The sequence below is a fragment of the Lolium perenne genome, chromosome 7 (genome assembly GCF_019359855.2).
Source record: "Lolium perenne isolate Kyuss_39 chromosome 7, Kyuss_2.0, whole genome shotgun sequence".
Taxonomy (NCBI): domain Eukaryota; kingdom Viridiplantae; phylum Streptophyta; class Magnoliopsida; order Poales; family Poaceae; genus Lolium; species Lolium perenne.
The window spans coordinates 153,850,117-153,872,776 of NC_067250.2; the positions used below are offsets into that span (position 1 = coordinate 153,850,117).

The following is a 22,660-nucleotide window of genomic DNA, read 5'->3' on the forward strand; positions in this document are numbered from 1 at the left end:
ACATAGCTACTAAAGTATTAGTTCTAGACACGACTACGTCCGCTGCAAGGGCTCCTAAAGGCAGTCCATGGCTCTGATACCAAGTCTGTCGGCCCCCGAAGTTAGATACGCATCACGGAGCTAGTACCCCTCGTGACTACGTATCCGTGTCGGGGTACCAAGCTGTTGACCCTAGGAGTAGGAATACGGACGCGGAACTAGTGCCCCTCGCGTACACGCATCCAGGCCTAGGTGTCTCGCCTTCCCGTGCACTCGATATGAAACACGCACGGTGCACAGGTTACAAGGGCATAGCATCACAGATGATATCACAACATTAACTCTACGACACAAAAGAGTTAAAAAGTATATAGCAACGCTCATAGAGCAAGATAGCAAATGACACTCAGAGGACACATGTCCACAATACATCAATACATCATGCGGAAGCGAATATACGTCTGAGTACAGACAAGATGCAAAAGGGACTAAGAGTCCATAAATAAAGCAGTCGGATCCATATCCAGCAAGCCCCAGGCTGCTGCCTTAGGAGCGTCCCCTCTACTCGATGTAGTCGTCCTCGGCGTGATCAACAAAGTAGTGTCCAGGTGGATACTCATAACCTGTCGTACCTGCAAACATCGGGCCAACGGTTGCCGGAAAAAGAGAGGAAAAGCGAGGGTGAGTACCAAGGCGCGTACCCAGCGAGACTTAGAATATTGGCTGCGCTCGCCGGCTATATGGTGGGGTTTAGCGGCAGCAAAGCTTGCACTAAAACCTATAGAGACACACTCAACTTTCCGTCTGCAAGATATAGATAAGAGAGCGTGCATATAACAGTTCTAAAACTCTGCAAATATAACTCAGCCGATGCATTCCCCCTTCTACATGCTACAGGAAGAAGATGCAAAGGCACTCACACGGTGTACAGTTTTAACCAGTTTTTATTATAGTTCTGCTAATTACTACGCAAGTTAATTAGCAGATAAAGGGTGAAAGTTGTCTATGATCAAGCAACACTTCTCCAAGTCATCCATAACCGCGGACACGGCTTTTTGAAAAGATTGTAACCTGCAGGGGTGCACTCTGGTCTCATACGCTCGATCAACCCTCTTTGGATCAAAGCAGAGTATCACGACACTACCTCTCCCTTCACCACAGACCAAGTCCAAGAGCCACCTAACTAAGTTAAACCCGTTACGGAGTTCGGCCGAGTCTCCGAGGCGGACCTAGCTGTTGCGAGGACGGCTTCAGAGGGTCAAAACACACACAGGGGCGAATGACCCGCTTCAGCATGCGATAGACGCACGTGCCGCACCTATACGTGCATACCAGAAACAAGGGATACAAGGCTCACTGGGCTTCCCAAAATAAAGAAGTAACAGGCTGGCATGCACGCGATAAAAGAGTAAACACACCAAAAACTAATTGTGGCACTTGGACAATGGAAGTAGTTCGGGGAATTGGTCGAGGAGGCCCCAGAACCCCACGTATGGTTAGTGCGCTCAGTCTTGGATCAGATAACAAGAACTCGGGATCCTAAGATATTACTGGACACAAGTGAGCCTTCTTCAAAACGAAAAAATCAGCTGACCCACCGATGCCTCTACTTAACAATTTTATTATTAGCATGAATAAGTAAGGTGTGATCTTATCGAACAGATATAACCATAACCATGTATCTCGGAACCCCCCAACAGATATAACCCAACTAGATAACAGTGGCGATAGCGATAATAGTAGCAATGTAATAACGGTACTAAGCAAGCCTACGACTCGCATGGCTGACCCTGTAACCAAACAACAGTTGTAGGTCATATGTATGGGTCTATGGCTTGCAATAGGTGACATGCGATAGGATACGTGACAAGAACGGCACACTAGGATAGCAGTAAGGTAAAGAGGCAAAAGCAGAAAATAGGTAGCAGGGATAAGTGCTACTTTGTCAAGTCAGAAGAAGAGAAACCGACACGATCCTCCTCAAGGTAGTAGTCGTACTCCTCGCCGTACTCCTCGGTACCGACGTCTAACGAGAAGAACCAAACACACATACAAGAGAGAGTACACAATCAATACAAGAAATGAAATGCGACAATATGATGCATGGCATGTGATATGCAAGAAGGACCATGCTTAGCAAAATTAAGTGGGGCAATCTGCTAGACAAGATAATTAATAATTGCCCGCACATATCATTTAGTTTTCGTGTAATTAACCATCTGGCAGAGATAGAAAGGTCTATGATGCATGACAAGTTCATAGTTGGATTCATCTCGGAAAAACGATTGATTTTGATATAAAGTTCATCGTCATCGGAGACACGGTACTCAAGATATGATTTGGCAAACTTTTAATTATATGAAGCACTTATTTCAATTAGTCAAATTACTTGTTCCAAGAAATAGCTGTCACAGGTTCAGATTTGAAATAGGATTCAAATCCTTGTAAGTTAATAGAACTACACAGTTTAAAAGAATTTGGGAAAACAAAATGTTAAAACAGTTGACTGTACCAGAGAACAAAGGAGTAAAGGAGTGATCTTTTTATACTTGGACCAGAGGTATGGAACAACGATCCCAGGAGTAGCAGGAAAACAAAGACAAACTGGATAGATCACGTTCTGGGTGAAACTACAGGCAGCAGAAAAGAAGTTGTGTGCATCTACCGTAACTGAAGAGAGGATACTGAACTGATACGTGAGACTGTGTTCTGAAACCGAACCAGAGACGGAACAACAACACTACAGCTACAGATGCCAGATAGTTTTCGATCTCCAGGCTTCCCAGGGAATCGGCCAAGTGCTCCAACTAGCTGGGATAGATATCGTTTTGAAGAAACAAATTAATAGCAGGGAAGCAGCTAACTAGAAGCTAACTGAAGAATTGACAGCAGCTAACTGAACACGATTTAGAACTGCACAGGAATAAAAGGGGCGCCTTGCGCGCTGGCGACAACGAACGAACTTGAGTCTCACCTATGGTGCAGATGTAACCAGCCAGCCAACTGAAGAGAGGGGCTCGGCCCTTTGAAGGAAACTGCGAAACTCGACCAAGATCGACGCTGCTGCGCCTCTGGTGGCACAACGACGAACTGCAGCGACGAACAGCGGAAAGATACGCAGATGACGGCGTCAGCTCAAGAAGCGGAAAAGAGGTACGGGAGAACGACAGGGAACTCGGACGGAGGCTCACCACGTCAAGGGAGAAAAGTTGGGGAGGATGGAGACGACGGCGGGCGAAGCGGAGGTCGTCGGCGTGCACGGCGGCGCACCAGGTACGTCTTGGCGGCGGCGGCGTTCTTGAGCAGCTCCGGCTCCGGTTCAGCGAGGAGGAAGAGGGCACCACGGCGGCTCCATCCCCGCGCTCGGCGCAGCGAGCAGCGGCGAACAACGACGGCAAGGACGGCGATCTCCGGCAGGATTTCTTAGCGGTTTTGTCTAATGAAACTGAAGACTTTCTCTCAATGTCCCTCTCTGATTTTTGTGGAGCAGCAGAAAGGAAGCGAGAGGCGGCGCAGAGGAAGAGGTCTAGGGTTTGTGGCTTGATTTGGAGGAAGGGTAGAAGGATAGAGGAGCTGGGCAGGTGACCGTGAGAAGAAAGATTGGAAGATGCTCACGTCGTGCAGTTTCGACGGAAGAAGACAGATGAACGGGAGCTGCGCTGGGCGTCCAAGCGAAAAAGGATCGGACTAGGCTGCTCTCTTTTCCATTTTATTTCAAATTCTTTTCTGGTTTTACTCAACCAAAACCAAAACCATTTTGAATTAGGATAAGAGAAAGATTTGTAAATAATTTTAATTCAACTTTGTTGGTTTGGATTAAACCAGGCAAAGTATTTTAGTAAACCAAAAAGTTGATTATTATGTTGAATAATTACAAAATAAGAGATTAAGGAGAGGGTATAATATTAACCCATATTTACTAGAAGTTTTGGCATGACCTTTTTAAAAAGTGGTCAAGTGTAGGAGTAGGATAGGTAGGCTTGAAGGTTGGAACATCTCAAGTGAGATGGAGGTAAAACGAAGAGAGAGAAACCAACACATCAAAGATGAAAGGCAAAATAAATCCAAATGCAATTTTTATAAGAACCAAAAGTGACATTATGAGATGCATGAATGCAAGATGATGCACAAACTTGCAAAAATAAAAGGGTAGCTCACTTGGGATGTTACAACTCGCCCCCCCTTGAAGGAATCGCGCCCCGAGATTCCTAAGGAGATGTGAAGAGAGCGGGATACTCGGATCTGAGAAGATCTTCGCGTTCCCAAGTTGCTTCTTTCTCGGAATGATTAGACCAAAGGACCTTGAGAAACTTGATAGAAGCTGTTCCTTGTCTTCCTTTCGGCTTCATCAAGAATGCGGCTGGATGCTCACGATAGGAAAGATCCTCTTGAAGGTCAATAGACTCGTGATCAACTGCACGGCCTGGATCTTTGAAACATTGCTTGAGTTGTGACACGTGAAACACATCGTGCACTTTGGAGAGATTTGGTGGAAGCTCTAGCATGTAGGAAACTTGACCACGCCTTGCAAGAACCTTGAAGGGACCGATGTATCTTGGAGCCAACTTGCCCTTGATACTGAAGCGATGTGTACCCCTCATGGGAGTCACACGGAGGTAAGCGGATCATCGGGCTTATAGACCATATCACGATGCTTGCTATCATAATAGCTTTTACGACGAGAGGCTGAGCTATCTTGATTGTCACGAATGATTCGACTTGTTCTTCGACTTCTTTGACAATGTCGGGACCAAAGAGTTTCCTTTCACCGGGACCTGACCAGTTTAGAGGCGTTCTGCACTTGCGACCATATTGAACTTCAAATGGTGCCATGCCAAGACTGGATTGATAGCTGTTGTTGTAGGAGAACTCAGCATATGGAAGACATTCTTCCCATTTCATGCCGAAGGAGATCACACAAGCACGAAGCATATCTTCAAGGATTTGATTTACCCTTTCAACTTGTCCACTAGTTTGAGGGTGATAAGCCGTCTTTGAACGAGAAGAGTTGTTCCCATAGCTTTACGAAAGCTTGCCCAAAATACGGAAGTGAAGATGCTTCCACGATCGGAAGCTTATTTCCAAGGGAACACCATGAAGAGAGACAATTCTAGTGGTGTAGAGCTCAGCCAACTGACTAGCAGAGATTGTCTCTTTGACAGGAAGGAAGTGAGCAACCTTAGAGAGACGGTCAATCACAACGAAGATTGCATCATTGCCCTTGCGGGACTTTGGAAGGCCAGTGATGAAGTCCATCTCGACTTTATCCCATTTCCACTCCGGAACTTTCAAGGGTTGGAGAACACCGGCCGGTCTCTTACATTCAGCTTTGACTCGGCGGCAAACATCACATTCGGAGACATACTTTGCTATATCACGCTTCATTCTTGTCCACCAGAATGTTGACCTTAGATCGTGATACATTTTGGTGCTTCCAGGATGGATAGACAAGGGAGTATCATGAGCTTCTTTCATTATCAACGCTCGTAAGCTTTCGACTTTAGGAACGACCATGCGCCCTTCAAAGAACACGGTGCCTTGATCATCAAGAGAGAAAGCCTTGTACTTTGATTGATGCATATTCTCCTTGATTTTCTCGATTAAGGCATCACCCAACTGTGCCTTTCTTATCTTTTCTTCAAGTGTAGGCTCAACTACCAAGGTTGCAACAAAACCTTGGGGAACGATTTGAAGATTCAACTTCTGGAATTCTTCATGAAGAAGAGGTTGTGCTTCTTTAACCATGAGATTATCGCAATACTCCTTGCGACTCAGCGCATCAGCCATCACATTTGCTTTGCCAGGAGTGTAGGAGATAGACAAGTCAAAGTCTTTGATGGTCTCCATCCATCTCGTTTGACGCATATTCAAGTTTGGTTGAGTGAAGATATATTTGAGGCTTTTGTGGTCGGTGAAGATTTCACAACGGTTGCCCAACAAGTAGGGACGCCAAGTTGTCAAAGCATGTATAACCGCGGCAAGCTCGAGATCATGAGTGGGATAGTTCAATTCGTGCCTGCGCAACTGACGAGAAGCATACGCCACAACTTGACGTTCTTGCATGAGAACTGCACCCAAACCTTGAAGAGAGGCATCACGAATATGCGGAAAGGCTTGGAAGTATCAGGAGCAACAAGAACTGGAGTTGAAGTGAGTTTCTGTTTCAAGAGTTCAAAGCTTTCTTGACACATTGGAGTCCAAAGGAACTTCTTGTCTTTCTTCAGAAGATCCGTGAGAGGCTTGGCAATTTTGGAGAAGTTCTCAACAAAGCGGCGGCAATAACTAGCCAAACCGAGGAAGCTTCTCACTTGCTTGACATTCTTCGGAGGAAGCCATTCAACAATTGCCTTGACTGTTTCAGGATTGACGGCTATGCCTTTTGCAGAAATGACATGCCCAAGATAGACGACTTCTGGAAGCCAAAACTCGCACTTGGAGAACTTGGCATAAATGCGATGCTCGCGGAGCTTGGTGAGGACGAGGCGAAGATGCTCTTCATGTTCTTCATTAGACTTGGAATAGACAAGAATATCATCAAGGTAGACCACCACAAACTTGTCAAGATACTCCATGAAGACTGAGTTCATGAGGCGAGAGAACGTTCTTTGGAGCATTAGTGAGGCCAAAGGACATGAGCGTGTACTCATACAAGCCATAGCGAGTGGTGAAAGCTGTTTTTGGAATATCCTCCTTGCGGATTTTTATTTGGTGATAGCCGCTTCTCAAGTCCATCTTAGAGAACACAACGGCACCCGCAAGTTGGTCGAAGAGATCAATGATGCGAGGAAGAGGATATTTATTCTTGATCGTCTTCTCATTCGGAGGCGGTAGTCAACCACCAAGCGATCGGTTTATCCTTCTTCTTGACAAAGATGGTGGGGCAACCCCACGGGAAGTGCTAGGCTGAATGAAACCAAGCTTTTCCAACTCATCAAGTTGTTTCTTGAGTTCGACTAACTCATTTGGACCCATCTTGTATGGCCTCTTGGAGATAGGAGGCTGTGCCGAGTTCTAGCTCAATGACAAACTCAACGGTATTTGTCGAGGTGGCATTCCTGGAAGCTCATTTGGAAAGACATCGGGGAAGTCACAAACCACCGGAACATCTTCAATTGAAGGTAGAGGATTTGCTTCAAGAGAGAACACTTGCACTGTTGAAGTTGGAGAATAGACTATCTGGCCAGAAGGATGAACAAGAGTGACAGACTTTGTGGCGCAATCAATCTTTGCCTTGTTAGCTTTCAACCAATTCATGCCAAGGATCACATCAATGCTAGCACTGTTGAGGAGTATGAGTGAAGCAAAGAACACATAGCCCCCAATTATAATTTGGTTGCCATGGCTCACCTTGGAAGATTGCATCCTAGCTCCAGGAGAAAGAACCACAAGATCGCTGCCTAGGGATGATAGTAAAAACCCATGCATTTGTGCAAAACTTGTGGACACGAAAGAATGTGATGCACCAGTATCAAACAGAACTTTAGCAGGAATAGAGTTCACAAGTAAGGTACCAAGCACAACGTCTGATGCCTTCTCAGCTTCCTCTGCGGTGATGTTGTTGACAGTGGCAGGTCTAGGCTTATTGTTATAGTTGAAAGCCTTGCCTGTAGAAGGAGCACGCACCATCGTCTGAGTCGAGGAAGGACGAGGTGGTGGTGGTGGAAGTTCTTTGCTTTTGAGAACAAGTACGAGAAGTGTGCCGGGCTGACCACAAGAGTAGCAAGTAGTGAAGAAGGACGAGGAGCAAGCTTGTCTACGAGGAGGACCAAAAGGCTGGCCTCTGCTGCTGAACAAAACCTCCGTCTTCTTGAGGAGCGAAAGCTGGCACTTTGTCTTTGGCTTGTCTTTCTTTGTGAGCAAGCGAGGGGTGGGTGGGCGGGGAGCAAACCCAGGCGGTCTCGAGTGAAAAAAACCGTGGAGAGTTTGGTGGAGCAGTGTCAGGAAACCAAACTCTGCGCTTCTGAGGTGGCATAGCTAGTGTCGAAGAAGAGCCATTGTCACGAGAGTGCTTCCTTGACTGCTCAAACTCCTGTCTACCAGTCTCAGCCTTGATAGCTGTATCAACAAGCTCATCGAAGTTTCTGCACTTGATCAGGTTGATAGCGAACTTGACTGTAGGGTTGAGGCCTCTGCGAAACTTGTCTTGCTTCCTCTCATCGGTGGAGATCTCATCACCTGCATAGCGAGCAAGGTTGGTGAAGGCTCTGCTGTAGGTTTCCACATCCATATCAGCCTGTGTGAGCCTACGAAACTCCTCACGCATCTTGTCCATGGCACCATCACGAATGTGATGACGCACGAAAAGTGCTGGAACTCATCCCAACCCGGTCTCAACATACGGATCTCTCCTCTCCAGGTAGCTGTCCCGCCACGCAGCAGACTCACCTCTCAGGAGGAAGGTCACAAAGGAAACTCTGTCTGCTGGAGCTACACGCGCGATGTTGAGGGTGCGGTTCATCTCACGCAGCCAATCATCTGCATCTAGTGGCTTCAGAGGAGTGTCGAAGGTGCGCGGGTTGAGGTTAAGGAACTCTCTGATAGTGACCCGACCATTCCCTTCATTGTTCTGCGCACAGTTGGGCCGGCTGCGCTAGAATACGAGTCACATTCAGCGAGCTTGCCCAATTTCAGAGGTGGAGGTGGAGGAGGCGGAGGTGCGCGCCTTGGAGGCATCACGATGACAAACATCAAGATTGCAGATTAGTACACAGTAGGATAAAAATCCAACATAAGTACATTAGAAGAAACTGCAACTTGCAAGATAGAAACATGAATATGACATAGGTATCATCAAGGTACATGAATTCAAGTACACAAGAGCTAGCCATAACATATTGAAGATTAGAACGATAGCAAAACAATACTTCACAAATCTCGCAAGACAGTGGTATGTAGCTATACTGAAAATTTTAACATTGGCAAGTGTCAACACGACCCAAGTTATGTTTATTGGAAGGTGAACAACACAAACATGAACTTGATAGGAACAACTCCATAGAGGAAAAGAACTCGATATTAGCACCGAAATCAACAACCAGTTAACATGATCATGCCAACAAGCCAGAAAAGAATTTCAACCGAAACATGATTGATGAAGTAACAAAGGAATTGGATCGAAGCAACATTTTCTCAACACAAAACTACACAAAAATCTATGGTACTACGGAAACCCGAAGACGTGAAATCCTAGATGAAATTTAGGTAAGAAGAGAGTAAAATTCGTTACACTTCCTTACCAGAGGGAGGGTGGTTGGGTAAGAAATAAAAAGAATTCCTACTCTCGCGCATAAAGTTTTCCTACATAGCTACTAAAGTATTAGTTCTAGACACGACTACGTCCGCTGCAAGGGCTCCTAAAGGCAGTCCATGGCTCTGATACCAAGTCTGTCGGCCCCCGAAGTTAGATACGCATCACGGAGCTAGTACCCCTCGTGACTACGTATCCGTGTCGGGGTACCAAGCTGTTGACCCTAGGAGTAGGAATACGGACGCGGAACTAGTGCCCCTCGCGTACACGCATCCAGGCCTAGGTGTCTCGCCTTCCCGTGCACTCGATATGAAACACGCACGGTGCACAGGTTACAAGGGCATAGCATCACAGATGATATCACAACATTAACTCTACGACACAAAAGAGTTAAAAAGTATATAGCAACGCTCATAGAGCAAGATAGCAAATGACACTCAGAGGACACATGTCCACAATACATCAATACATCATGCGGAAGCGAATATACGTCTGAGTACAGACAAGATGCAAAAGGGACTAAGAGTCCATAAATAAAGCAGTCGGATCCATATCCAGCAAGCCCCAGGCTGCTGCCTTAGGAGTGTCCCCTCTACTCGATGTAGTCGTCCTCGGCGTGATCAACAAAGTAGTGTCCAGGTGGATACTCATAACCTGTCGTACCTGCAAACATCGGGCCAACGGTTGCCGGAAAAAGAGAGGAAAAGCGAGGGTGAGTACCAAGGCGCGTACCCAGCGAGACTTAGAGACTTAGAATATTGGCTGCGCTCGCCGGCTATATGGTGGGGTTTAGCGGCAGCAAAGCTTGCACTAAAACCTATAGAGACACACTCAACTTTCCGTCTGCAAGATATAGATAAGAGAGCGTGCATATAACAGTTCTAAAACTACTGCAAATATAACTCAGCCGATGCATTCCCCCTTCTACATGCTACGGGAAGAAGATGCAAAGGCACTCACACGGTGTACGGATTTTAACCGAGTTTTTATTATAGTTACGCTAATTACTACGCAAGTTAATTAGCGAGATAAAGGTGAAAGTTGTCTATGATCAAGCAACACTTCTCCAAGTCATCCATAACCGCGGACACGGCTTTTTGAAAAGATTGTAACCTGCGGGGTGCACTACGGTCTCATACGCTCGATCAACCCTCTTTGGATCAAAGCGAGTATCACGACACTACCTCTCCCTTCACCACGGACCAAGTCCAAGAGCCACCTAACTAAGTTAAACCCGTTACGGAGTTCGGCCGAGTCTCCCGAGGCGGACCTAGGCTGTTGCGAGGACGGACGAGAGGGTCAAAACACACACGGGCGAATGACCCGCTTCGACATGCGATAGACGCACGTGCCGCACCTATACGTGCATACCGAAACAAGGGATACAAGGCTCAGGGCTTCCCAAAATAAAGAAGTAACGGTGGCATGCACGCGATAAAAGAGTAAACACACCAAAAACTAATTGTGGCACTTGGACAATGGAAGTAGTTCGGGGAATTGGTCGAGGAGGCCCCACCAGACCCCACGTATGGTTAGTGCGCTCGGTCTTGGATCGGATAACAAGAACTCGGGATCCTAAGATATTCTTTGGACACAAGTGAGCCTTCTTCAAAACGAAAAAATCAGTGACCCACCGATGCCTCTACTTAACAATTTTATTATTAGCATGAATAAGTAAGGTGTGATCTTATCGAACAGATATAACCATAACCATGTATCTCGGAACCCCCCAACAGATATAACCCAACTAGATAACAGTGGCGATAGCGATAATAGTAGCAATGTAATAACGGTACTAAGCAAGCCTACGACTCGCATGGTGACCACTGTAACCAAACAACGGTTGTAGGTCATATGTATGGGTCTATGGCTTGCAATAGGTGACATGCGATAGGATACGTGACAAGAACGGCACACTAGGATAGCGATGAGGTAAAGAGGCAAAGCGAGAAAATAGGTAAGCGGGGATAAGTGCTACTTTGTCAAGTCAGAAGAAGAGAAACCGACACGATCCTCCTCAAGGTAGTAGTCGTACTCCTCGCCGTACTCCTCGGTACCGACGTCTAACGAGAAGAACCAAACACACATACAAGAGAGAGTACAAAATCAATACAAGAAATGAAATGCGACAATATGATGCATGGCATGTGATATGCAAGAAGGACCATGCTTAGCAAAATTAAGTGGGGCAATCTGCTAGACAAGATAATTAATAATTGCCCGCACATATCATTTAGTTTTCGTGTAATTAACCATACTGGCAGAGATAGAAAGGTCTATGATGCATGACAAGTTCATAGTTGGATTCATCTCGGAAAAACGATTGATTTTGATATAAAGTTCATCGTCATCGGAGACACGGTACTCAAGATATGATTTGGCAAACTTTTAATTATATGAAGCACTTATTTCAATTAGTCAAATTACTTGTTCCAAGAAATAGCTGTCACAGGTTCAGATTTGAAATAGGATTCAAATCCTTGTAAGTTAATAGAACTACACAGTTTAAAAGAATTTGGGAAAACAAAATGTTAAAACAGTTGACTGTACCAGAGAACAAAGGAGTAAAGGAGTGATCTTTTTATACTTGGACCAGAGGTATGGAACAACGATCCCAGGAGTAGCAGGAAAACAAAGACAAACTGGATAGATCACGTTCTGGGTGAAACTACAGGCAGCAGAAAAGAAGTTGTGTGCATCTACCGTAACTGAAGAGAGGATACTGAACTGATACGTGAGACTGTGTTCTGAAACCGAACCAGAGACGGAACAACAACACTACAGCTACAGATGCCAGATAGTTTTCGATCTCCAGGCTTCCCAGGGAATCGGCCAAGTGCTCCAACTAGCTGGGATAGATATCGTTTTGAAGAAACAAATTAACAGCAGGGAAGCAGCTAACTAGAAGCTAACTGAAGAATTGACAGCAGCTAACTGAACACGATTTAGAACTGCACAGGAATAAAAGGGGCGCCTTGCGCGCTGGCGACAACGAACGAACTTGAGTCTCACCTATGGTGCAGATGTAACCAGCCAGCCAACTGAAGAGAGGGGCTCGGTCCTTTGAAGGAAACTGCGAAACTCGACCAAGATCGACGCTGCTGCGCCTCTGGTGGCACAACGACGAACTGCAGCGACGAACAGCGGAAAGATACGCAGATGACGGCGTCAGCTCAAGAAGCGGAAAAGAGGTACGGGAGAACGACAGGGAACTCGGACGGAGGCTCACCACGTCAAGGGAGAAAAGTTGGGGAGGATGGAGACGACGGCGGGGCGAAGCGGAGGTCGTCGGCGTGCACGGCGGCGCACCAGGTACGTCTTGGCGGCGGCGGCGTTCTTGAGCAGCTCCGGCTCCGGTTCAGCGAGGAGGAAGAGGGCACCACGGCGGCTCCATCCCCGCGCTCGGCGCAGCGAGCAGCGGCGAACAACGATGGCAAGGACGGCGATCTCCGGCAGGATTTCTTAGCGGTTTTGTCTGATGAAACTGAAGACTTTCTCTCAATGTCCCTCTCTGATTTTTGTGGAGCAGCAGAAAGGAGCAGAGGGGTGGCGCAGAAGAAGAGGTCTAGGGTTTGTGGCTTGATTTGGAGGAAGGGTAGAAGGATAGAGGAGCTGGGCAGGTGACCGTGAGAAGAAAGATTGGAAGATGCTCACGTCGTCTGGTTTCTGACGGAAAGAAGACAGATGAACAGGAGCTGCTGGGCGTCCAAGCGAGAAAAAGGATCGGACTAGGATGCTCACTTTTCCATTTTATTTCAAAATCTTTTATGGTTTTTACTCAACCAAAACCAAAACCATTTTGAATTAGGATAAGAGAAAGATTTGTAAATAATTTTAATTCACTGTTGGTTTGGATTAAACCAGGCAAAGTATTTTAGTAAACCAAAAAGTTGATTATTATGTTGAATAATTATAAAATAAGAGATTAAGGAGAGGGTATAATATTAACCCATATTTACTAGAAGTTTTGGCATGACCTTTTTAAAAAGTGGTCAAGTGTAGGAGTAGGATAGGTAGGCTTGAAGGTTGGAACATCTCAAGTGAGATGGAGGTAAAACGAAGAGAGAGAAACCAACACATCAAAGATGAAAGGAAAAATAAATCCAAATGCAATTTTTATAAGAACCAAAAGTGACATTATGAGATGCATGAATGCAAGATGATGCACAAACTTGCAAAAATAAAAGGGTAGCTCACTTGGGATGTTACAACTCGCCCCCCCTTGAAGGAATCGCGCCCCGAGATTCCTAAGGAGATGTGAAGAGAGCGGGATACTCGGATCTGAGAAGATCTTCGCGTTCCCAAGTTGCTTCTTTCTCGGAATGATTAGACCAAAGGACCTTGAGAAACTTGATAGAACTGTTCCTTGTCTTCCTTTCGGCTTCATCAAGAATGCGAACTGGATGCTCACGATAGGAAAGATCCTCTTGAAGGTCAATAGACTCGTGATCAACTGCACGGCCTGGATCTTTGAAACATTGCTTGAGTTGTGACACGTGAAACACATCGTGCACTTTGGAGAGATTTGGTGGAAGCTCTAGCATGTAGGAAACTTGACCACGCCTTGCAAGAACCTTGAAGGGACCGATGTATCTTGGAGCCAACTTGCCCTTGATACCGAAGTGATGTGTACCCCTCATGGGAGTCACACGGAGGTAAGCCAGATCATCAGGCTTATAGACCATATCACGATGCTTGCTATCATAATAGCTTTTTACGAGGCCGAGCTATCTTCTTGATTGTCACGAATGATTCGACTTGTTCTTCGACTTCTTTGACAATGTCGGGACCAAAGAGTTTCCTTTCACGGGACCTGACCAGTTTAGAGGCGTTCTGCACTTGCGACCATATTGAACTTCAAATGGTGCCATGCCAAGACTGGATTGATAGCTGTTGTTGTAGGAGAACTCAGCATATGGAAGACATTCTTCCCATTTCATGCCGAAGGAGATCACACAAGCACGAAGCATATCTTCAAGGATTTGATTTACCCTTTCAACTTGTCCACTAGTTTGAGGGTGATAAGCCGTCTTTGAGCAGAAGAGTTGTTCCCATAGCTTTGAAAGCTTGCCCAAAATCTGGAAGTGAAGATGCTTCCACGATCAGAGCTTATTTCCAAGGGAACACCATGAAGAGAGACAATTCTAGTGGTGTAGAGCTCAGCCAACTGACTAGCAGAGATTGTCTCTTTGACAGGAAGGAAGTGAGCAACCTTAGAGAGACGGTCAATCACAACGAAGATTGCATCATTGCCCTTGCGGGACTTTGGAAGGCCAGTGATGAAGTCCATCTCGACTTTATCCCATTTCCACTCCGGAACTTTCAAGGGTTGGAGAACACCGGGTCTCTTACATTCAGCTTTGACTCGGCGGCAAACATCACATTCGGAGACATACTTTGCTATCTCACGCTTCATTCTTGTCCACCAGAATGTTGACCTTAGATCGTGATACATTTTGGTGCTTCCAGGATGGATAGACAAGGGAGTATCATGAGCTTTTTTCATTATCAACGCTCGTAAGCTTTCGACTTTAGGAACGACCATGCGCCCTTCAAAGAACACGGTGCCTTGATCATCAAGAGAGAAAGCCTTGTACTTTGATTGATGCATATTCTCCTTGATTTTCTCGATTAAGGCATCACCCAACTGTGCCTTTCTTATCTTTTCTTCAAGTGTAGGCTCAACTACCAAGGTTGCAACAAGACCTTGGGGAACGATTTGAAGATTCAACTTCTGGAATTCTTCATGAAGAAGAGGTTGTGCTTCTTTAACCATGAGATTATTGCAATACTCCTTGCGACTCAGCGCATCAGCCATCACATTTGCTTTGCCAGGAGTGTAGGAGATAGACAAGTCAAAGTCTTTGATGGTCTCCATCCATCTCGTTTGACGCATATTCAAGTTTGGTTGAGTGAAGATATATTTGAGGCTTTTGTGGTCGGTGAAGATTTCACAACGGTTGCCCAACAAGTAGGGACGCCAAGTTGTCAAAGCATGTATAACCGCGGCAAGCTCGAGATCATGAGTGGGATAGTTCAATTCGTGCCTGCGCAACTGACGAGAAGCATACGCCACAACTTGACGTTCTTGCATGAGAACTGCACCCAAACCTTGAAGAGAGGCATCACAGAATATCTGGAAAGGCTTGGAAGTATCTGGAGCAACAAGAACTGGAGTTGAAGTGAGTTTCTGTTTCAAGAGTTCAAAGCTTTCTTGACACATTGGAGTCCAAAGGAACTTCTTGTCTTTCTTCAGAAGATCCGTGAGAGGCTTGGCAATTTTGGAGAAGTTCTCAACAAAGCGGCGGCAATAACTAGCCAAACCGAGGAAGCTTCTCACTTGCTTGACATTCTTCGGAGGAAGCCATTCAACAATTGCCTTGAGCTGTTTCAGGATTGACGGCTATGCCTTTTGCAGAAATGACATGCCCAAGATAGACGACTTCTGGAAGCCAAAACTCGCACTTGGAGAACTTGGCATAAAGGCGATGCTCGCGGAGCTTGGTGAGGACGAGGCGAAGATGCTCTTCATGTTCTTCATTAGACTTGGAATAGACAAGAATATCATCAAGGTAGACCACCACAAACTTGTCAAGATACTCCATGAAGGCGAGTTCATGAGGCGAGAGAACGTTCTTTGGAGCATTAGTGAGGCCAAAGGACATGATTTGTGTACTCATACAAGCCATAGCGAGTGGTGAAAGGCTGTTTTTGGAATATCCTCCTTGCGGATTTTTATTTGGTGATAGCCGCTTCTCAAGTCCATCTTAGAGAACACAACGGCACCCGCAAGTTGGTCGAAGAGATCAATGATGCGAGGAAGAGGATATTTATTCTTGATCGTCTTCTCATTCAGAGGGCGGTAGTCAACCACCAAGCGATCAGTTTTATCCTTCTTCTTGACAAAGATGGTGGGGCAACCCCACGGGGAAGTGCTAAATTTGAATGAAACCAAGCTTTTCCAACTCATCAAGTTGTTTCTTGAGTTCAGCTAACTCATTTGGACCCATCTTGTATGGCCTCTTGGAGATAGGAGCTGTACCAGGTTCTAGCTCAATGACAAACTCAACAGCCCTGTCAGGTGGCATTCCTGGAAGCTCATTTGGAAAGACATCGGGGAAGTCACAAACCACCGGAACATCTTCAATTGAAGGTAGAGGATTTGCTTCAAGAGAGAACACTTGCCTTTGTTGAAGTTGGAGAATAGACTATACGGCGAGAAGGATGAACAAGAGTGACGGACTTTGTGGCGCAATCAATCTTTGCCTTGTTAGCTTTCAACCAATTCATGCCAAGGATCACATCAATGCTAGCACTGTTGAGGAGTATGAGTGAAGCAAAGAACACATAGCCCCCAATTATAATTTGGTTGCCATGGCTCACCTTGGAAGATTGCATCCTAGCTCCAGGAGAAAGAACCACAAGATCGCTGCCTAGGGATGATAGTAAAAACCCATGCATTTGTGCAAAACTTGTGGACACGAAAGAATGTGATGCACCAGTATCAAACAGAACTTTAGCAGGAATAGAGTTCACAAGTAAGGTACCAAGCACAACGTCTGATGCCTTCTCAGCTTCCTCTGCGGTGATGTTGTTGACAGTGGCAGGTCTAGGCTTATTGTTATAGTTGAAAGCCTTGCACATAGAAGGAGCACGCACCATCGTGCGAGTCGAGGAAGGACGAGGTGGTGGTGGTGGAAGTTGCTTTTGAGAACAAGTACGAGAAGTGTGCCGGGTGACCACAAGAGTAGCAAGTGAGCGAAGAAGGACGAGGAGCAAAGCTTGTCTCTGAGGAGGACCAAAGCTGGCCTCTCGCTTGAACAAAACCTCGCGGCTATTTGAGGAGCGAAAAGCTGGCTTTGTCTTTGGCTTGTCTTTGCTGTGAGCAAAGCGAGGGTGGGTGGGCGGGGAGCAAACCCAGGCGGTCTCGAGTGAAAAAACCGTGGAGTTTGGTGGAGCGGTGTCGGGAAACCAAACTCTGCGCTTACGAGGTGGCATAGCTAGTGTCGAAGAAGAGCCATTGTCACGAGTGCTTCCTTGGCTGCTCAAACTCCTGTCTACCGGTCTCGGCCTTGATAGTGTATCAACAAGCTCATCGAAGTTTACGCACTTGATCGGGTTGATAGCGAACTTGGCGTAGGGTTGAGGCCTCTGCGAAACTTGTCTTGCTTCCTCTCATCGGTGGAGATCTCATCACACATAGCGAGCAAGGTTGGTGAAGGCTCTGCTGTAGGTTTCCACATCCATATCGGCTGTGTGAGCCTACGAAACTCCTCACGCATCTTGTCCATGGCACCATCACGAATGTGATGACGCTGGCGCACAGAACTCATCCCAACCGGTCTCAACATCTGGATCTCTCCTCTCCGGAGTAGCCGTCCCGCCACGCGACGGACTCACCTCTCGGGAGGAAGGTCACAAAGGAAACTGCGTGCTGCTGGAGCTACACGCGCGATGTTGAGGGTGCGGTTCATCTCACGCAGCCAATCATCTGCATCTAGTGGCTTCAGAGGAGTGTCGAAGGTGCGCGGGTTGAGGTTAAGGAACTCTCTGATAGTGACCCGACCATTCCCTTCATTGTTACGCACAGTTTACGGGCCGGTGCGCTAGAATACGAGTCACATTCGTGGAGCTTGCCCAATTTCCAGAGGTGGAGGTGGAGGAGGCGGAGGTGCGCGCCTTGGAGGCATCCTGATTACAAACATCAAGATTGCAGATTAGTACACAGTAGGATAAAAATCCAACATAAGTACATTAGAAGAAACTGCAACTTGCAAGATAGAAACATGAATATGACATAGGTATCATCAAGGTACATGAATTCAAGTACACAAGAGCTAGCCATAACATATTGAAGATTAGAACGATAGCAAAACAATACTTCACAAATCTCGCAAGACAGTGGTATGTAGCTATACTGAAAATTTTAACATTGGCAAGTGTCAACACGACCCAAGTTATGTTTATTGGAAGGTGAACAACACAAACATGAACTTGATAGGAACAACTCCATAGAGGAAAAGAACTCGATATTAGCACCGGAATCAACAACCAGTTAACATGATCATGCCAACAAGCCAGAAAAGAATTTCAACCGAAACATGATTGATGAAGTAACAAAGGAATTGGATCGAAGCAACATTTTCTCAACACAAAACTACACAAAAATCTATGGTACTACGGAAACCCGAAGACGTGAAATCCTAGATGAAATTTAGGTAAGAAGAGAGTAAAATTCGTTACACTTCCTTACCAGAGGGAGGGTGGTTGGGTAAGAAATAAAAAGAATTCCTACTCTCGCGCATAAAGTTTTCCTACATAGCTACTAAAGTATTAGTTCTAGACACGACTACGTCCGCTGCAAGGGCTCCTAAAGGCAGTCCATGGCTCTGATACCAAGTGCAGCCGGCCCAGAAGTTAGATACGCATCACGGAGCTAGTACCCCTCGTGACTACGTATCCGTGTCGGGGTACCAAGCTGTTGACCCTAGGAGTAGGAATACGGACGCGGAACTAGTGCCCCTCGCGTACACGCATCCAGGCCTAGGTGTCTCGCCTTCCCGTGCACTCGATATGAAACACGCACGGTGCACAGGTTACAAGGGCATAGCATCACAGATGATATCACAACATTAACTCTACGACACAAAAGAGTTAAAAAGTATATAGCAACGCTCATAGAGCAAGATAGCAAATGACACTCAGAGGACACATGTCCACAATACATCAATACATCATGCGGAAGCGAATATACGTCTGAGTACAGACAAGATGCAAAAGGGACTAAGAGTCCATAAATAAAGCAGTCGGATCCATATCCAGCAAGCCCCAGGCTGCTGCCTTAGGAGCGTCCCCTCTACTCGATGTAGTCGTCCTCGGCGTGATCAACAAAGTAGTGTCCAGGTGGATACTCATAACCTGTCGTACACCTGCAAACATCGGGCCAACGGTTCTTAGGAAAAAGAGAGGAAAAGCGAGGGTGAGTACCAAGGCGAGTACCAAGCGAGACTTAGAATATTGGCTGCGCTCGCCGGCTATATGGTGGGGTTTAGCGGCAGCAAAGATTGCACTAAAACCTATAGAGACACACTCAACTTTCCGTCTGCAAGATATAGATAAGAGAGCGTGCATATAACGGTTCTAAAACTACTGCCAAATATAACTCAGCCGATGCATTCCCCCTTCTACATGCTACGGGAAGAAGATGCAAAGGCACTCACACGGTGTACGATTTTAACCGATTTTTATTATAGTTACGCTAATTACTACGCAAGTTAATTAGCGAGATAAAGTGAAAGTTGTCTATGATCAAGCAACACTTCTCCAAGTCATCCATAACCGCGGACACGGCTTTTTGAAAAGATTGTAACCTGCAGGTGCACTCTGGTCTCATACGCTCGATCAACCCTCTTTGGATCAAAGCGAGTATCACGACACTACCTCTCCCTTCACCACGGACCAAGTCCAAGAGCCACCTAACTAAGTTAAACCCGTTACGGAGTTCGGCCGAGTCTCCGAGGCGGACCTAGGCTGTTGCGAGACGGCTTCAGAGGGTCAAAACACACACGGGGGCGAATGACCCGCTTCGACATGCGATAGACGCACGTGCCGCACCTATACGTGCATACCGAAACAAGGGATACAAGGCTCATGGGCTTCCCAAAATAAAGAAGTAACGGTGGCATGCACGCGATAAAAGAGTAAACACACCAAAAACTAATTGTGGCACTTGGACAATGGAAGTAGTTCGGGGAATTGGTCGAGGAGGCCCCAGAACCCCACGTATGGTTAGTGCGCTCGGTCTTGGATCGAGATAACAAGAACTCGGGATCCTAAGATATTCTTTGGACACAAGTGAGCCTTCTTCAAAACGAAAAAATCGGTGACCCATAGTGCCTCTACTTAACAATTTTATTATTAGCATGAATAAGTAAGGTGTGATCTTATCGAACGAGATATAACCATAACCATGTATCTCGGAACCCCCAACGAGATATAACCCAACTAGATAACGGTGGCGATAGCGATAATAGTAGCAATGTAATAACGGTACTAAGCAAGCCTACGACTCGCATGGGTGACCACCGTAACCAAACAACGGTTGTAGGTCATATGTATGGGTCTATGGCTTGCAATAGGTGACATGCGATAGGATACGTGACAAGAACGGCACACTAGGATAGCGATGAGGTAAAGAGGCAAAAGCGAGAAAATAGGTAGCAGGGATAAGTGCTCGCCTGTCAAGTCAGAAGAAGAGAAACCGACACGATCCTCCTCAAGGTAGTAGTCGTACTCCTCGCCGTACTCCTCGGTACCGACGTCTAACGAGAAGAACCAAACACACATACAAGAGAGAGTACACAATCAATACAAGAAATGAAATGCGACAATATGATGCATGGCATGTGATATGCAAGAAGGACCATGCTTAGCAAAATTAAGTGGGGCAATCTGCTAGACAAGATAATTAATAATTGCCCGCACATATCATTTAGTTTTCGTGTAATTAACCATCTGGCAGAGATAGAAAGGTCTATGATGCATGACAAGTTCATAGTTGGATTCATCTTGGAAAAACGATTGATTTTGATATAAAGTTCATCGTCATCGGAGACACGGTACTCAAGATATGATTTGGCAAACTTTTAATTATATGAAGCACTTATTTCAATTAGTCAAATTACTTGTTCCAAGAAATAGCTGTCACAGGTTCAGATTTGAAATAGGATTCAAATCCTTGTAAGTTAATAGAACTACACAGTTTAAAAGAATTTGGGAAAACAAAATGTTAAAACAGTTGACTGTACCAGAGAACAAAGGAGTAAAGGAGTGATCTTTTTATACTTGGACCAGAGGTATGGAACAACGATCCCAGGAGTAGCAGGAAAACAAAGACAAACTGGATAGATCACGTTCTGGGTGAAACTACAGGCAGCAGAAAAGAAGTTGTGTGCATCTACCGTAACTGAAGAGAGGATACTGAACTGATAAGTGAGACTGTGTTCTGAAACCGAACCAGAGACGGAACAACAACACTACAGCTACAGATGCCAGATAGTTTTCGATCTCCAGGCTTCCCAGGGAATCGGCCAAGTGCTCCAACTAGCTGGGATAGATATCGTTTTGAAGAAACAAATTAACAGCAGGGAAGCAGCTAACTAGAAGCTAACTGAAGAATTGACAGCAGCTAACTGAACACGATTTAGAACTGCACAGGAATAAAAGGGGCGCCTTGCGCGCTGGCGACAACGAACGAACTTGAGTCTCACCTATGGTGCAGATGTAACCAGCCAGCCAACTGAAGAGAGGGGCTCGGTCCTTTGAAGGAAACTGCGAAACTCGACCAAGATCGACGCTGCTGCGCCTCTGGTGGCACAACGACGAACTGCAGCGACGAACAGCGGAAAGATACGCAGATGACGGCGTCAGCTCAAGAAGCGGAAAAGAGGTACGGGAGAACGACAGGGAACTCGGACGGAGGCTCACCACGTCAAGGGAGAAAAGTTGGGGAGGATGGAGACGACGGCGGGGCGAAGCGGAGGTCGTCGGCGTGCACGGCGGCACACCAGGTACGTCTTGGCGGCGGCGGCGTTCTTGAGCAGCTCCGGCTCCGGTTCAGCGAGGAGGAAGAGGGCACCACGGCGGCTCCATCCCCGCGCTCGGCGCAGCGAGCAGCGGCGAACAACGACGGCAAGGACGGCGATCTCCGGCAGGATTTCTTAGCGGTTTTGTCTGATGAAACTGAAGACTTTCTCTCAATGTCCCTCTCTGATTTTTGTGGAGCAGCAGAAAGGAGCAGAGGGGCGGCGCAGAGGAAGAGGTCTAGGGTTTGTGGCTTGATTTGGAGGAAGGGTAGAAGGATAGAGGAGCTGGGCAGGTGACCGTGAGAAGAAAGATTGGAAGATGCTCACGTCGTCTGGTTTCTGACGGAAAGAAGACAGATGAACAGGAGGCTGCGATTTGGGCGTCCAAGCAGAAAAAGGATCAGACTAGGCTGCTCTCTTTTCCATTTTATTTCAAATTCTTTTCTGGTTTTTACTCAACCAAAACCAAAACCATTTTGAATTAGGATAAGAGAAAGATTTGTAAATAATTTTAATTCACTGTTGGTTTGGATTAAACCAGGCAAAGTATTTTAGTAAACCAAAAAGTTGATTATTATGTTGAATAATTACGAAATAAGAGATTAAGGAGAGGGTATAATATTAATCCATATTTACTAGAAGTTTTGGCATGACCTTTTTAAAAAGTGGTCAAGTGTAGGAGTAGGATAGGTAGGCTTGAAGGTTGGAACATCTCAAGTGAGATGGAGGTAAAACGAAGAGAGAGAAACCAACACATCAAAGATGAAAGGCAAAATAAATCCAAATGCAATTTTTATAAGAACCAAAAGTGACATTATGAGATGCATGAATGCAAGATGATGCACAAACT

The 22,660-nt window shown here is 46.0% G+C and overlaps 1 protein-coding gene and 2 long non-coding RNA genes across 3 annotated transcripts; all 3 read right to left on the reverse strand.

Moving 5' to 3' along the window:
• Positions 1-11,206: 11,206 nt before the first annotated feature.
• Positions 11,207-12,911, reverse strand: LOC127300932 (uncharacterized). The gene is made up of 3 exons (XR_007851691.2): positions 12,456-12,911; positions 12,239-12,354; positions 11,207-11,289 (listed from the first exon to the last, which is right to left on the reverse strand). It is a non-coding gene; the product is annotated as an uncharacterized lncRNA (long non-coding RNA).
• Positions 12,912-16,161: 3,250 nt separating this feature from the next.
• On the reverse strand, positions 16,162-16,888 carry LOC139833739 (uncharacterized). Its single transcript, XM_071824084.1, has 2 exons — positions 16,610-16,888; positions 16,162-16,434 (listed from the first exon to the last, which is right to left on the reverse strand). Exons 1-2 carry the CDS (start codon positions 16,886-16,888, stop codon positions 16,162-16,164), a joined length of 552 nt encoding a protein of 183 aa, XP_071680185.1.
• Positions 16,889-17,855: 967 nt separating this feature from the next.
• On the reverse strand, positions 17,856-22,168 carry LOC127300930 (uncharacterized). Its single transcript, XR_007851690.2, has 4 exons — positions 21,713-22,168; positions 21,496-21,611; positions 20,464-20,547; positions 17,856-17,917 (listed from the first exon to the last, which is right to left on the reverse strand). It is a non-coding gene; the product is annotated as an uncharacterized lncRNA (long non-coding RNA).
• Between the last annotated feature and the right edge of the window lie 492 nt (positions 22,169-22,660).

What these genes read in the sequence shown, in the direction of transcription:
- LOC139833739 (XM_071824084.1), bottom strand. Translation starts at nt 16,888, where the DNA reads ATGGTGCGTGCTCCTTCTATGTGCAAGGCTTTCAACTATAACAATAAG. An exon ending in CTAGGATGCAATCTTCCAAG is followed by an intron (nt 16,435 to 16,609) that starts GTGAGCCATGGC and finishes CTCGCCGTATAG; the next exon opens with TCTATTCTCCAACTTCAACA.